The sequence below is a fragment of the Ranitomeya variabilis genome, chromosome 5 (genome assembly GCF_051348905.1).
Source record: "Ranitomeya variabilis isolate aRanVar5 chromosome 5, aRanVar5.hap1, whole genome shotgun sequence".
Lineage (NCBI taxonomy): Eukaryota > Metazoa > Chordata > Amphibia > Anura > Dendrobatidae > Ranitomeya > Ranitomeya variabilis.
Genome location: NC_135236.1, coordinates 219977417 through 219992649, shown reverse-complemented (window position 1 = coordinate 219992649; position 15233 = coordinate 219977417). Strand labels below are relative to the sequence as shown.

Genomic DNA, 15233 nt, shown 5'->3' with positions numbered 1-15233 from the left:
CTACTGAACAGAAAAACCTGAGGGATTCTACACATATACGAGCCTTGTTTGTGTGCATTTTTAGCACTAAGCAACCCTTTAGTGATGAGGAGTTAAATAATGATATTTTGCACCTAGTGCTACTTCCAGCTTTATATGGAATCTGTCACTAGAATATGTAATCTGAAAGCAGTATGATGTAGGGACTGTGGCCCTGATTTCAGCAATATGTTACTTGCTGGTCTGCATGGCGAGATTTGATGATCTGGACACATCTAGGAGTGTTCAAAATGCTGCTGATGTTTTATCCTCCACTGAACATGATTTGAAGTGAATAAAGAAAGGTTTTTTTTCACTACCTTGTTGAGCTGATCTCCTATTTTTTCTTTGATTCCTCCACGCCCTGACACAGCAATTCCGTGCTCCGAGTTCCTAAGGATGCCGACTATGGTGAGCTGGACTTTGTTTTATTTTGCATACTTGCTGGTCTGCATGGCGAGATTTGATGATCTGGACACATCTAGGAGTGTTCAAAATGCTGAGCCCTGTTTAACTCGATGCACACCACTTATGGGCAGTGTTCTGTGTACACTCCACATTGAAAGAAAGCTATAAAAATCCGTGGTGGGGAAAGGGTTACGCAGATCAGGTAACTAATAGGCACGAGACATCTAGTCCTATAGTGAATCTTCTGCTGATAAAACACAACCTTGTAAGTAACATCTTTGGAATCGGAATCTCAGCCCCCTAGATCATGCTGCTTTCAGATTACATAACTAAAACCTGCTAATATCTTCCCTTTAAACCATTGCAGCCTGTTGATTCCTTCAGTATATCAGTATTGTGACCAGGTATTTTTCTGTGATGGTTTTGAACCTGAGGGACAACTGATAATATAAATTCTATGTAGCATGGATACTGAGCAATATATGCTGCTATATTCCAAATATCAGGCAGTGAATGTTCGTGAGAGCTACAATAATTTTGTAGTAATGAAAAGTAATTTTCTATAGCAAATTATACTGTACAAGGGTTGGGGTCCTGCATGTATTATTTTTCTTAAAAGTTGTAAGAATTTAAAACAAAATGCCTAAACTGTGACACTAACTTGCAGACAGCAAGTGATTCACCTCTGAGCCTCAGTTATATAATATGCTTTGTGTAGACCCTATTAATATGAACGACATCACAAGTATTATCTCTAAAGCTTTTTTCAAATCAAGGTCAGTAACTTAATCTCTGGTTTTCACTGTAATGTATTGGCTGGCTCTTCTATAGATGTGGCAATTTTAAACTGAAGCTAAACCTTAAACTACATGACCGAGAATTGCTATCAGAAAATAATGATGATTAAAGTAATAGGGTTTAGAAAGATCGTATATAGTTTTCTACAGTAACAGAAATCAGACAATGGGGGCACTTTCTTGCCTTTTGTATTTTAGTTTGTTATAGTACTATTAACGCCGTGGGCATGCAATTCTACAATATGGAAACACAGTCATGGCCAAAAAGTTTAGAGAATTACATTTTCACAAAGTTTGCTGCATCAGTGTTTTTAGAGCTTAGATGTGTCTATGGTTACTGACTACAATTATAAGCATTTCATACCTTTTTAAAAACTTATTGACGAATACATCAAGTTTAGATAAAGATTTAATATTTCCAGTGTTGACCATTGTTTTTCAAGATGTCTGCAATTCTTCTTGGCTGCTGGATATCAGCATCTGGGTCACATCCTGACTGATGACAACCCATTCTTGCCTACTTGGTACTTAACAGTTTATCACAATTTCAGTGTTTTTGTTTGTCCACCCACTTTTTAAGGATTGACCACTACTGATGAGCGAACAGGCTGGGATAAGGTGTTATCCGAGCATACTCTTGTGCTAAACGAGTGACTTTCAAGCATTCCGAAGTCCCTCAGTTAGCACATGAGCATGCTCAGATAACACCTTATCGGAGCACGTTCGCACATCACAATTGACCACAGGTTCTCAATAAGATTTAAAGAGTTTCTTGGCAATGGGAACCAAATACTAAAGTTTTGTTCACAGAGCCACTTACCGTATTTTGCGGACTATAAGACGTACAAGACCGTAAGATGCACCTCAAATTTTGAGAAGTAAAAAAAGAAAACATTTGTTTTTTTAAATAAAATGGTGGTGCATCTTATAGTCCCATTTTCAGGTAGCTTACCAAGAGGTCAGCAATGGTGGAGTGGGGTCATACCATAGGAGGCAGGGTCACTGCTTCAGAAGGCGGGCAGATGTGTGGCGATGCTGAGGGCCCCAGGCTAGGATGAGGGGGTACCAGCGCTGCGAGCCCAGGTCTGTGCCAAGAAGTTGGTGCTGAGTCCCCGCATTTCCCATTCATTTACCTGCAATGGGCTTTGGGAAAATGGCAGGAGATGGTGCATGCGCAGACTGAGATCTCAGGAGAAAGCACCGGGATAGCCCATCCAATCAGTCCAAAGCATCGCCCCACTCCTGCCACCGCCGGCCTCATGAATCGGCGACCTTACCTTCTGTGACCCAGCTCCACTGCCGCCGATCCGCCACCTCCCCCATAGTAAGCTGAGGCACCCCCATTTTCACCAAAAAATTTTTTGGGAAAAAAGGGCAACACAGAATTTGAAAAATACAGTTATCACCTTTGCCTTGTGACAAAAATCATTGTTCCTCACCAAATTGCTCCTGGATCATTGAGAGAAGTTGCTCTTGGAGGATCCCATTCTTTATTCATGGCTGTGTTCTTAAGGTACCGTCACACTAAGCGACGCTGCAGCGATATAGACAACAATGCCGATCGCTGCAGCGTCGCTGTTTGGTCGCTGGAGAGCTGTCACACAGACCGCTCTCCAGCGACCAACGATGCCGAGGTCCCTGGGTAACCAGGGTAAACATCGGGTTGCTAAGCGCAGGGCCGCGCTTAGTAACCCGATGTTTACCCTGGTTACCAGTGTAAAATGTAAAATAACAAACAGTACATACTCACCTTCGCGTCCCCCGGCGTCCGCTTCCCTGCACTGACTGAGCGCCGGCCCTAACAGCAGAGCGGTGACGTCACCGCTGTGCTGTACTTTCACTTACGGCCAGCGCTCAGTCAGTGTAAGAAGCGGACGGCGAGGGACGTGTGACAGACATCAGAGGGTGAGTATGTACTGTTTGTTTTTTTACATTTTACACTGGTAACCAGGGTAAACATCGGGTTACTAAGCACGGCCCTGCGCTTAGTAACCCGATATTTACCCTGGTTACCAGTGTAAAACATCGCTGGTATCGTTGCTTTTGCTGTCAAACACAACGATACACGGCGATCTGATGACCAAATAAAGTTCTGAACTTTAATCAACGACCAGTGATATCACAGCAGGATCCAGATCGCTGCTTAATGTCAAACACAACGATATCGCTAGCCAGGACGCTGCAACGTCACGGATTGCTAGCGATATCGTTTAGTGTGACGGTACCTTTAGGCAAAATTATGAAAGACAACTCCCTTGGATGAAAAGTAACCCCACACATGAATGGGCTCAGGATGCTTTACGGTAGGCATGACAACTTATGGTAGAGCTCACCTGTTCTTCTTCGGACTATCATTCTTCCAGATGTCACAGTCTGAAGGAGGCTTCATCAGAGAAAATAACTTTGCAGTGAGTACAGAGATTGGATGGCAGAGGTGTGGGGTATAGTTATTTTTCCCAAACAAAAACACAGAAATTGTTATAAACGCCAAGCAATGATTACACAAGCATGGATGCAGGTCAGGAAAATTGCAGAACTCTTGAAAAACAAAAGGTCAACACTGAAAATTTTGAGTATTTGCATAAACTTGATGTCAATAAAATTGTAAAAACTGGAGTAGCATGATTGTTTATTTGCTGCTTTTCCGAATGTCAGCCCTTTGGTGAGAGTATACAAAGTACCAGACAAGAGTGGGACGTGCTAGCAAAATCAAGAGGCAGCTGAACTTGAAGAATTTTTGATAAATCAACTTCACATATTTAAATGAATGTCTTAATTTCACAGTGCAATAGAAAAAAAGACAAATTTGGGAATGTTTCCTAAAGCATAAGCAACACTGGCAGTGGCTCAATTTAGATGCCCTTGATAATTTTCATGAAAGCTGCAAATTATAAGCACCATTACACGTGCACCTACTCAGCTTACCATAGTGCCAATTGTGTAGACAATCTATTAAAAATGGATCAGTAACAAATAAATAGCAGACAGAGAGCACATACATGTGCAGTTCTCAAAACAGGTTCTTACATTAGATATATTCTGCTTCTTTATAGTCACAGCGGATTTGGGCTCGAGTGTTTTATATCTTATCACATATATCAAAAGCCTATACGGCACAAGACACATTCAAATAAAGAACTAAAACACAAACCAGGGTCAATTGTTCAAGGTGGGGAAAAGGAACATTTATGCCTTCTGGGGTAATTGTAAAACATGTCACTAGTTACCTAGGGTGGGGGTGTCCTGTAAGGGTCTTCGACGAGTACCTGATGCAGAAAATGGAAAATAAGGGCTTCCGGGTTTTCCTGAGGTGGGAAGCTGTCCAGAACTACCAAGTCCAATATCAGTTCGAATCAGGCTGGTCTGTAAAACACAACCATCACAATTTGTGAAAAATCACTTTAAAAGGGAAGGTACCGCGTTTGTAGATCATTAATAAATGTAATGTAGCATAACATGCTGTTATAACCAAGATATGATTGCATTTGAAACATATTTTGTGTGTTATAGTCCATGAGCCGGGCCAGATATCGGTACCACCCGGAGTGACTAATTTTCTTTGGTATTTTTAGGTAGATGCATGTCTGTAGTTTATTTTTTGATATGATAGCCCTTACATATACGTAGCTTATTAACCCCTTCAGCCCTAGGCCTATTTGTACCCAAGTGCCTAAGCCAATCTGACCTGTGCCACTTCATGGGCTAATAACTTTGGAACGCTTTCACCTATCCAAGCCATTCTGAGATTGTTTTCTCGTGACATATTGTACTTCACGTCAGTGCTAAATGGGAGTCAATATATTTTACCTTTCTATATAAAAAAATGCTAAATATTCGGAAATTTTGGAAAAATCGGCAATTTTTTAACTTTGAAATTCTCTGCTTTTTACAAAAATACTGATACCCCCCATAATAGTTATTAATTTACACTCCCCACATGTTTACTTCATATTGGCATCATTTTGAAAATGAAACCTTATTGTTTTACGACGTAATAGGGCTTATAGTTTTATGCGCAATTTTTCACATTTACAGCAAAACCCACTTTTCAAAGGACCAAGTCACTTCTGAAGTCACTTTAAGGGGCTTACATAACAGAAACCACCCATAAATTACCCCATTTTGCAAACTACACCCCTCAAGCTGTTCAAAACTCATTTTTAAAAACTGTTAACCCTTTAGGTGTTCCACAGGAATTTTAGCAGAATGAAGGCGAAATTTCAAAATTTCATTTTTTTTCCAGATATTACATTGTAATCCAATTTTACCTGCAACCTAGCAAGGGTTAACGGCAAACCCAAACTTGGTTACCCTAATTCTGCAGTTTATAGAAACACCCCACATGTACTCGTAAACTAAAGTATGGGCACACAGCACAGCTCAACACGGAAGGAGCGCTATGTGGTTTTTGGGTGGCGGATTCACTGGAAGAAATCTAGGGGGCCATGTCACATTTGAAGGCTGCCTGAGGTACCCCCACAGTGGAAACCCCAAAAAGTGACCCTATTTTGGAAACTACACCCCCAAGGAATCTTTTAGGGGGTATAGTGACCACTTTGACCCAACCAGTGTTTCACAGTAGTTGGAAACACTTGGTTGAGAAAATGGAAAAAGTGCATTTTTTACATGAAGGTGTCATTTTAGGCTTCCACACAATCTGTAATCTCCTCTCTATCATAGGGAACAGATTTCAGGATGCAGGCCTTAGAGATCTGTGTGTTGAATCCGGTGTAATCGCTGAAGGATCAGTGTCTGGAGTGATGGACGGCCGGAGGTACAACAGAGCAGTGAGACTACACAAGCTGGTCTATGAAGCACTTATGAGGCTTGCATGGAAAAACTTCCTTCCATGGCTAGAAGAAAACCATGCAAGGGACCTTCACCATCTGGATGAAACACTGAAGAACATCACAAACTTTCGCATCAGTGTGTCGCAGGGATCCTTCGAAAAGCTCTTGGATAATGAATCTTGCACACTTACCCTGAAGCTCTTTCAAGTTTATCTTGAGACCCTCAGAAATGAACAACTCTCAGCATTCTGGATGTCATACTTGGACATGGTCGAGACCATGCTGGCCCTGGTTCGAGCTTCAAGAGAAGGCAACTGGATGCTTCACCTAGGAGCAATCCGACAGATGATACCATGGTGTTTTGCCTATGACAAGGTCAACTATGCCCGATACCTAACCTATTACTATGCCACAATGTCTCGGCTGCCCATAGAACACCCAGAGGTCCATGAATACTTCATGCAAGGTGGCTTTTCGGTCCAGATCGGTAGCAAGAATCCTTTTGGACGAATTCCTGTGGACCAGACCATTGAAGAGACAATCAACAAAGACACCCAGACACCAGGGGGCACAAAAGGCTTCAGCCTCAAAGTTGGAGCTGTTTCCAGGTTCTACCTGACATCAGAGTACCGCAGTATGTACTTGAGGCAGCTGAGGGCCCTGGTAGGCCAACAATATACTGACTTCAGCCATTCAGACCTACAGGTGTCTAGGATTAGAAGAGATGAAGCCGATGTCCAATCTTTCGTTCAACTGCTGGAGACAGGTTGGGTGAACCCCTTCAACAAAGAGCATAATGGTGAACTTATCAGTTTGTCAACAGCGACTGTAGCACCACCAGATGTAGCCAAAGACCTTCAAGGGGCATACAGTATAGGAGAGGATGCATATCAAACATTCAAGGATGAGCGTTTGGGTACCGATAAGCCAACTACATTGTTTCATGACAAGATGACGAAGAACAAACTTAAAACGTTCTCTAACATCCAAATGAAGACACGCAGACAAGGTCTTGGCAAGGAGGTAATTTTGAAGGCTGACAGAAACCTATTTGGCCAGATGATACTTGTAGCTGAGAACAGAAAGCTACAAATGAGTGATGTCTTGACTCATCCCCTGGGTCCATTGCCATGGGCACTTGCCAATGGTGATGGGTCTATCCGCAAGACCAACAAGGCTGCCCTCGCAAGGGAGTTGGAGAGGAATGCTCGTCCTGCAGAAGTGATCCCCGAGCCCTCTGCAACCATCATTGATGGGATGAGCCTGGTTCAGAAACTGAAGGGAAACAATGCAACATTTGGCCAGCTAGCAGGCACAGCAATGAGTCGCGCTATCCATGAGGGTGCTAAGAGCAAGCGCATTGATATTGTCTTTGACGTCTACAAGGAGACATCCATCAAAGATACAGAAAGAGTCAACAGATATGAAGGCACAGGGATCCATTTCAAGAACATTCAACATGGGCACAACATCCAGCAGTGGAAAAAGCTTCTAAGTAGTTCCTCCAACAAGGCAAGTCTCATAAAGTTTCTGGTAGAAGAATGGAAGGCGAAACACCACAGGGAGAAGCTTGAGGAGAAGGAGCTGTATGTCACATGTGAGCAGCTCTGCTTTAAGATCACCAAAGAACAGTGGGAAGAGGCTGCTGACCTTAAGTCAAATCAAGAAGAAGCAGACACACGCCTCCTTCTCCATGCTCTTCATGCAGCAGAATCTGGTTACAAGTCGGTCATCATCACTTCGGAGGATACTGATGTCATGGTCCTGTGTCTGGGCATGTGCCACAAAATCCCATCCCACCTGTTCCAGAAATGCGGTACACAGAACCGGACAAGATTCCTGGATATCACCACTCTGAGCCGAACATTGGGAGGCAGCGTATGTGATTCATTGATTGGTATGCATGCATTTACAGGCTGTGACACCGTCAGTGCATTCGCTGGCCGTGGGAAGATGACGACACTCAAGCAGTTGAAGATGAACAAGACATACCAGGATGCCTTTCAGGAAGTTGGTCGTTCATGGGAAGTGTCTACCGAACTTTTTGAGAAGTTACAGGAAATCACCTGCCACATGTACCTGCCAACTACCCAAACAACTGAGGTAAACAGGCTCCGTTATCAGCTGTTCTGTGCCAGACGTGGAGTGGTAGAGTCAAGTCAACTCCCTCCTTGCCAGGACTGCCTTTTCATGCATGCACTGCGTGCAAACTACCAGGCTGCGATCTGGAGGAGAAGTCTGCAGAGCCAGCCATGGGTTGCAAACCCAACAGACTGCGGTTGGATGATAGATAACGACGGAAAGCTTGTTGTCAAGTGGATGCAAGGGGCACCAGCACCAGAAGCTATTATACAGCTACTGTCCTGCAAGTGTGTGCGGTCATGTGAACTTCCTCAGTGTACTTGCCTCAGCAATGGCCTGAAGTGCACAGACATGTGCAGATTACAGACATGCCAGAACAAGGGTACTGAAGACGAGCCAGTAGAACAACAGTCAGATTCAGAGTCCGATGTTGAAGATATTATGGAGTAACATATATATATATATATATATATATATATATATATATATATATATATATATATATATATGCACATGACATGTTCAGTGTGTATTTACATAACTTGGATTAAATTTTGTTACAAATACTACATCTAGTCACTCCGGGTGGTACCGATATCGTCATATTTGGTTCTTGGCTCATGCTAAAATTCCTGTGGAACACCTAAAGGGTTAACAGTTTTTAAAAATGAGTTTTGAACAGCTTGAGGGGTGTAGTTTGCAAAATGGGGTAATTTATGGGTGGTTTCTGTTATGTAAGCCCCTTAAAGTGACTTCAGAAGTGACTTGGTCCTTTGAAAAGTGGGTTTTGCTGTAAATGTGAAAAATTGCGCATAAAACTATAAGCCCTATTACGTCGTAAAACAATAAGGTTTCATTTTCAAAATGATGCCAATATGAAGTAAACATGTGGGGAGTGTAAATTAATAACTATTATGGGGGGTATCAGTATTTTTGTAAAAAGCAGAGAATTTCAAAGTTAAAAAATTGCCGATTTTTCCAAAATTTCCGAATATTTAGCATTTTTTTATATAGAAAGGTAAAATATATTGACTCCCATTTAGCACTGACGTGAAGTACAATATGTCACGAGAAAACAATCTCAGAATGGCTTGGATAGGTGAAAGCGTTCCAAAGTTATTAGCCCATGAAGTGGCACAGGTCAGATTGGCTTAGGCACTTGGGTACAAATAGGCCTAGGGCTGAAGGGGTTAATAAGCTACGTATATGTAAGGGCTATCATATCAAAAAATAAACTACAGACATGCATCTACCTAAAAATACCAAAGAGAATTAGTCACTCCGCTTGGTACCGATATCGTCAAATTTGGTTCTTGGCTCATGGACTATTATAGGAGTTTAAAGAAGGCACTGGGGTCTGACATCTTGGTTTCACAGTAGCAGCACAACACTATCAGTGTCATAATATGGCACCCCATGGTCATAGGAGATAACAGATGGACGCGGACCCTATCTATTATAATAGAACTCTCACTGCTGTGAACCTCAGTTGCCTTTGTGCCTTTGTGGGCTGCGCAATTCACAGTAGTGGGAGTGTTCTGCTGCCATTTTAATGGAGCCCTGGGATCTGCTAACATAAACAGTACTGCTTCCAGCAGAACAGATCCTAGATTGAGGGCCATGGGAGTAAAATGCAGGAGAAAAGTATGGGCAGAATAGCAGAGACATCAAGGAGAAACAGTGTACCATTATCATTATTGGAACAGGAGCTGTCAGCTGCTCAGCAGGAGCTGTGATTAATCCTTCAGTAAGATAAGGAGCTGCAGGTCTGCAGTGAATGGCCAAACATTGTGGAGGGGGGTGAGAGAATCATGAAATCTGGGCGAGAGAGACAGTAACTGCTGGTGATAGCAGATCACAGGGCAGTCACCCACAAAATGGCACTGCCCTGTGATGCTACTCTTCATTCTGCCCCAGGGATACTAGACCACCCAAAAGGGGAGGGAAATGGTGATGTCAGCAGTTACTGCCCCAATTTTGCTGCTAACAGTAAAGCTGGTAAGTCTTACTCTAGCTGCTTGAGGTCTAAAACGGAAAATGCTCCCCCTAGTGGTAAATATATATATATATTTGTAAGAAAATATATAATATTTTTCATATAGAAATGTTTGCAAACAGTGCACACGTTGCATTAATACATTTTAATTACTATTTTAAGCTTAATTTCACAAAAAAACAAACTACAAGAAAACAAACTACAAGAAAACTGGTGGCACCTTCCCCTTAAAGCCTTTGAAAAAAGTACTAGTTGCCATTATTTTGAATTTCACCTATTTAGCTACGCTTCCATGATGAGCTTTTGTTCAGTTATTGACATTGCAGAGTTTCTGCACGATTTCATCACCTTTCAAATTGGGTAAATTGTGGGATTTTTTTTGGCATTTTTTTATTTTACGCTTTTGTTAGCTTTTTTAACATGCGTTTTTATTACATTTTTGACACTACGTTTTTTGTCTCTTGTTGGTGTATCATGCTTTAAATAAAGCTGCTTTGTTTTTGATACTTGCTGGTATTTGACAAAACTTTTTTGATATAATGAAGTGTGGATGACATGCATTTTTTGTTTCTGCCTTGGCAAAAGTACACCAGGTCAGAAAAGTACCAAAAGCTCATAGAATAGAAACATAGCCATTAAAAGGTAAAACAGTAAATGTAACAGTAGTAAGGCAATATTGTGAAAGTAATAAGAGTTTGATACAATTTTATTCTGAAATACATACTGAAAGTAACCAATGAGGAAATGTAATTTCTCTGCGGACTTTAGTAATCACATGTTTTATTTGTTAATCCATGACTAAAACAACTGTCATGATGTCTGCAACTAATGAGATATTGTTTTCTCAGTTGGCATTTGTAGGGCAGCTGCTGCACAAGAGAAACTTCTACCTAATGCAGTGGGGAAAATACCGTATTTTTTACTTTAGAAGATGCTCCGGATTATAAAACGCACCCCAAATTTTGAGTTGAAAAATTGGATTTTTTGTTTCTTAATAAAATGGTGGTACTTCTTATAATCCATGCATTTTATTGCATACTGGGGGTAGTGGCTGCGGTGAAGCGGTGTCCCAGGGTCGCTGCTGGAGGAGGCAGGAGTGGGGTGATGCTTCAGGCCACAGGCTGAGATGAGGGGGTGTCCGGCAGTGCTGCTGGTTTCTGGCGCTTATGCCCAATGCTCTGCGGGTGTCTCCGGTACTGCGAGTGCCCGGACGGCGCTGCCCGCTCCTGCCAGGGCTCTGCCGACATTTTGAGAAAGGCCAGATCCCTGGCAGTCCCATGATTTTCTGTGCAGTGGACTCTGGGAAAATGGCCTCCGGAGGAGCGGCGCATGCGCAGATGGAGATCTCGGCACCAAGATTTCGGGAAATGAGATTTTAGCGCTCCATGTGCTCATGCGTCGTCACGCCCGGTGGCCATTTTACAGGAGTCCACTGCAGAGGAAACAACAGGACTGCCGGGGTAGGCCCTGTGAGCACCAGAAACCGCAGCAGCAGCATCAGGCAGCGCCGGCCACGCACCCGCAGCATCGGAGACACCAGCAGAGCACCGGGCAGCAGCGCCGGACACCAGCAGTAGCACCGCCAGGGACCGGAGACACCCGAAGAGCACCAGGTAGCACCACCGGACACCCCTTCATCCCAGCCTGCGGGAACGGTAAGGTACATTCGCATTATAAGACGCATCCCCATTTCCCTCCCAAATTTTGGGGAAAAAAAGTGCGTCTTATAATCCGAAAAATACGCTAAGTATTTGATACTCTGACAATTTTGCACGTTTTTCCACCTACAAAGAATGGAGAGGTCTGTAATTTCTATCGTAGGTACACTTCAACTGTGAGAGACAAAATATAAAAATAAAAAACAAAAACTCAGTTTGATTTTTACATAATTAAATTGCATTTTATTGCATGAAATAAATACTGTATATACTCTCATCCCCATCCTTGTATGCATAGTTCCTCATCCTTGTATGCATGGCCCCTTCATCACCATCCTTTTATGCATGTCCATTTCATCCCTATCCTGGTATGCATGGCTCCCTCATCCCCATCCTTATATGCATGGCCCGTTCATTACCATTCTTGTATGCATGGCCATCTCATCCCTATCCTGGTATGCATGGCTCCTCATCCCTATACTGGCATCCATGGTTCCTCATCCCTATCCTGGTATCCATGGTTCCTCATCCCCATACTTGTATGCATGGCCATCTCATCTCCATCCTTGTATGCATGGCTCCTCATCCCCATCCCTGTATGCATGGCCATCTCATCCCTATTCTGCTATGCATGGCTCCCTCATCCCCATCCTTATATGCATGGCCCCTTCATTACCATTCTTGTGTATGCATGGCCATCTCATCCCTATCCTGGTATGCATGGCTCCTCATCCCTATACTGGCATCCATGGTTCCTCATCCCTATCCTGATATCCATGGTTCCTCATCCCCATACTTGTATGCATGGCCATCTCATCTCCATCCTTGTATGCATGGCTCCTCATCCCCATCCTTGTATGCATGGCCCCTTCACATCCCTCCTTGTATGCAAGGCCATCTCATCCCCATACTTGTATGCATGGCCATCTCATCTCCATCCTTGTATGCATGGCTCCTCATCCCCATCCCTGTATGCATGGCCATCTCATCCCTATTCTGCTATGCATGGCTCCTCATCCACATCCTTGGATGCATGGCCCCTTCACATCCCTCCTTGTATGCAAGGCCATCTCATCCCCATTCTGGTAGGCATGGTTCCTCATCCCAATCCTGGTATGCATAGTTCCTCATCCCCATCCTTGTCTGCATGGCCATCTCATCCACATTCTTGTATGCATGGCTCCTTCATCCCCATCCTGGTATGCATGGTTCCTCATTCCCATCTTTGTATGCATGGCCCCTTCATTCTCATCTTGTATGCATTACCATTTCATCCCAATCCTGGTATGTGCTGAAAAATACGGAATTTTATCCCTTACCAAGCAGCAAAAATTCTGCTTTTACTGACCTGTTAGTTTTTCTTTAAGAAGTCATCCTACTATGCACTCATTACCTGTATTAATTGCACCTGTTTGAACTCATTAAATGTATAAAAGACATTTGTCCACACTCTCAATCACACTCCAACCTCTCCACCATGGCCAAGACCAAGGAGCTGTCTATGGACACCAGGGACAAAACTGTAGACCTGCACAAGGCTGGGATGGGCTACAGGACAATAGTCAAGCAGCTTGGTGAGAAGGCAACAACTGTTGGTGCAATTATTAGAAAATGGAAGAAACAAAACAAGATGACTGTTAATCTTCCTCAGTCCATGGCTCTATGCAAGATCTCGCCTCGTGAGGCAAGAATGATTCTGAGAAAGGTCAGGAATCAGCCCAGAACTACACAGGAGGACCTAGTTAATGATCTGAGAATAGCTGGGACCACAGTTTCAAGCATCACCATTAGTAACACACTATGCAGTAACAAATTAAAATCCTTTGGGGCACACAAGGTACCCCTTCTCACACCAGCACATGTCCAGCCCTGTTTCAAGTCTGTCAATGACCTGGATATTCCAGATGAGGCATGGGAGAAAGTCATGTGGTCAAATGTGACCAAAATAGAACTTTTTGGTATTCACTCCACTCGCCAAGTTTGGAGGAAGAAGGATGACTACAACCCCAAAAACACTTCCAACTGTGAAGGATGGTGGCAGAAACAACATAATTTGGGATGTTTGTCTGCAAAGGGGAGATAACGACTGCACCATACTGAAGCGAGAATGGATGGGGTCATGTATCGCAAGATTATGGCCTACAACCTCCTTTAATCAGGAAGCACTTTGAAGATGGATTGTGGCTGGGTCTTCCAGCATGACAATGACCTGAAACACACAGCCATGCCAACTAAGGAGTGGCTCTGTAAGAAGAATTTCAAGGTCCTGGGTGGCCTAGCCAGTCTCCCAGACGTGAAGCCAATAAAAAAATCTTTGGAGTGAGCTGAATCTCAAAGTTGCCCAGCAAAAGCCACAACGCCTGAAAGATCTGGAGAAGATCTCTATGGAGGAGTGGGCCAAAATCCTTGCTAAAGTGTGTACAAACTTTGTAACTGCACAGAAAGATTACAGATTCGGTCTCTCACAGTTGAAGTGTACCCATGATAAAAATTACAGACATCTTCATTCTTTGTAGGTGAGGAAACTTGCAAAATCGTCAGTGTATCAAATACTTATTTTCCCCACTGTGAATGCCATTTCATTATACCGTTACTGACATGAGCTTTTACACAGCCAGAAAGTGGCAATAACAGCCAAAATACTACAGTAAATTATATTCAGATGGCAAACATAACCAACGTTTGATATCTACTATATAGTTGTCTAAGGTCCACTTCGGTCTTTCTGTCTGTCTGTAACGGAAATCCCAAGTCGCTGATTGGTCACAGCAAAACAGCCACGACCAATCAGCGACGGGCACAGTCCGGTGGCAAAATGGCCTCTCCTTACTCCCCGCATTCAGTGCCTGCTCCATACTCCCCGCTCACACAGGGTTAAGGCAGCGTTGGCGGACCGCGTTATGTCGCGCTGTAACGCACTCCGTTAACGCTGCTATTAACCCTGTGTGACCAAATTTTTACTATTGATGCTGCCTATGCAGCATCAATAGTAAAAAGATCTAATGTTAAAAATACTAAAAAAAACCAAAAAATAGTAATATACTCACCGTCCGTCGGCCCCTCGGATCCAGAACAGGCCTTTCCCGCTCCTCGCGATGCTCCGGTGACCGCTCCATGCATTGCTATCTCGCGAGATGATGACGTAGCGGTCTCACGAGACCGCTACGTCATCATCTCGCGAGACCGCAATGCACTCTTGGGACCGGAGCGCGCGAGGAGCATCGCTAAACGCTTCGCCTGGATACGGAGGCCAACGGAAGGTGAGTATATAACTATTTTTTATTTTAATTCTTTTTTTAACAGGGATATGATGCCCACATTGCTATATACTACGTGGGCTGTGCAATATACTACATGGGCTGTGCAATATACTACGTGGCTGTGCAATATACTACGTGGCTGTGCAATATACTACGTGGCCTGTGCTATACAATACGTGGGCTGTGCTATACACTACCTGGGCTGTGCTATACACTACGTGGGC

The 15233-nt window shown here is 43.4% G+C and overlaps 1 protein-coding gene across 8 annotated transcripts in view; it reads right to left on the bottom strand.

Annotated features, from left to right (window-relative positions):
* Window positions 1-15233, bottom strand: part of TCF12 (transcription factor 12) — a 358827-nt gene that overhangs the window by 75248 nt on the left and 268346 nt on the right. For all 8 annotated transcript variants that reach the window (XM_077263810.1, XM_077263806.1, XM_077263808.1 and 5 more), the window contains exon 7: window positions 4451-4586. In XM_077263810.1, the coding sequence (XP_077119925.1) occupies window positions 4451-4586 (136 nt within the window). The remainder of the gene's footprint in view (window positions 1-4450; window positions 4587-15233) is intronic.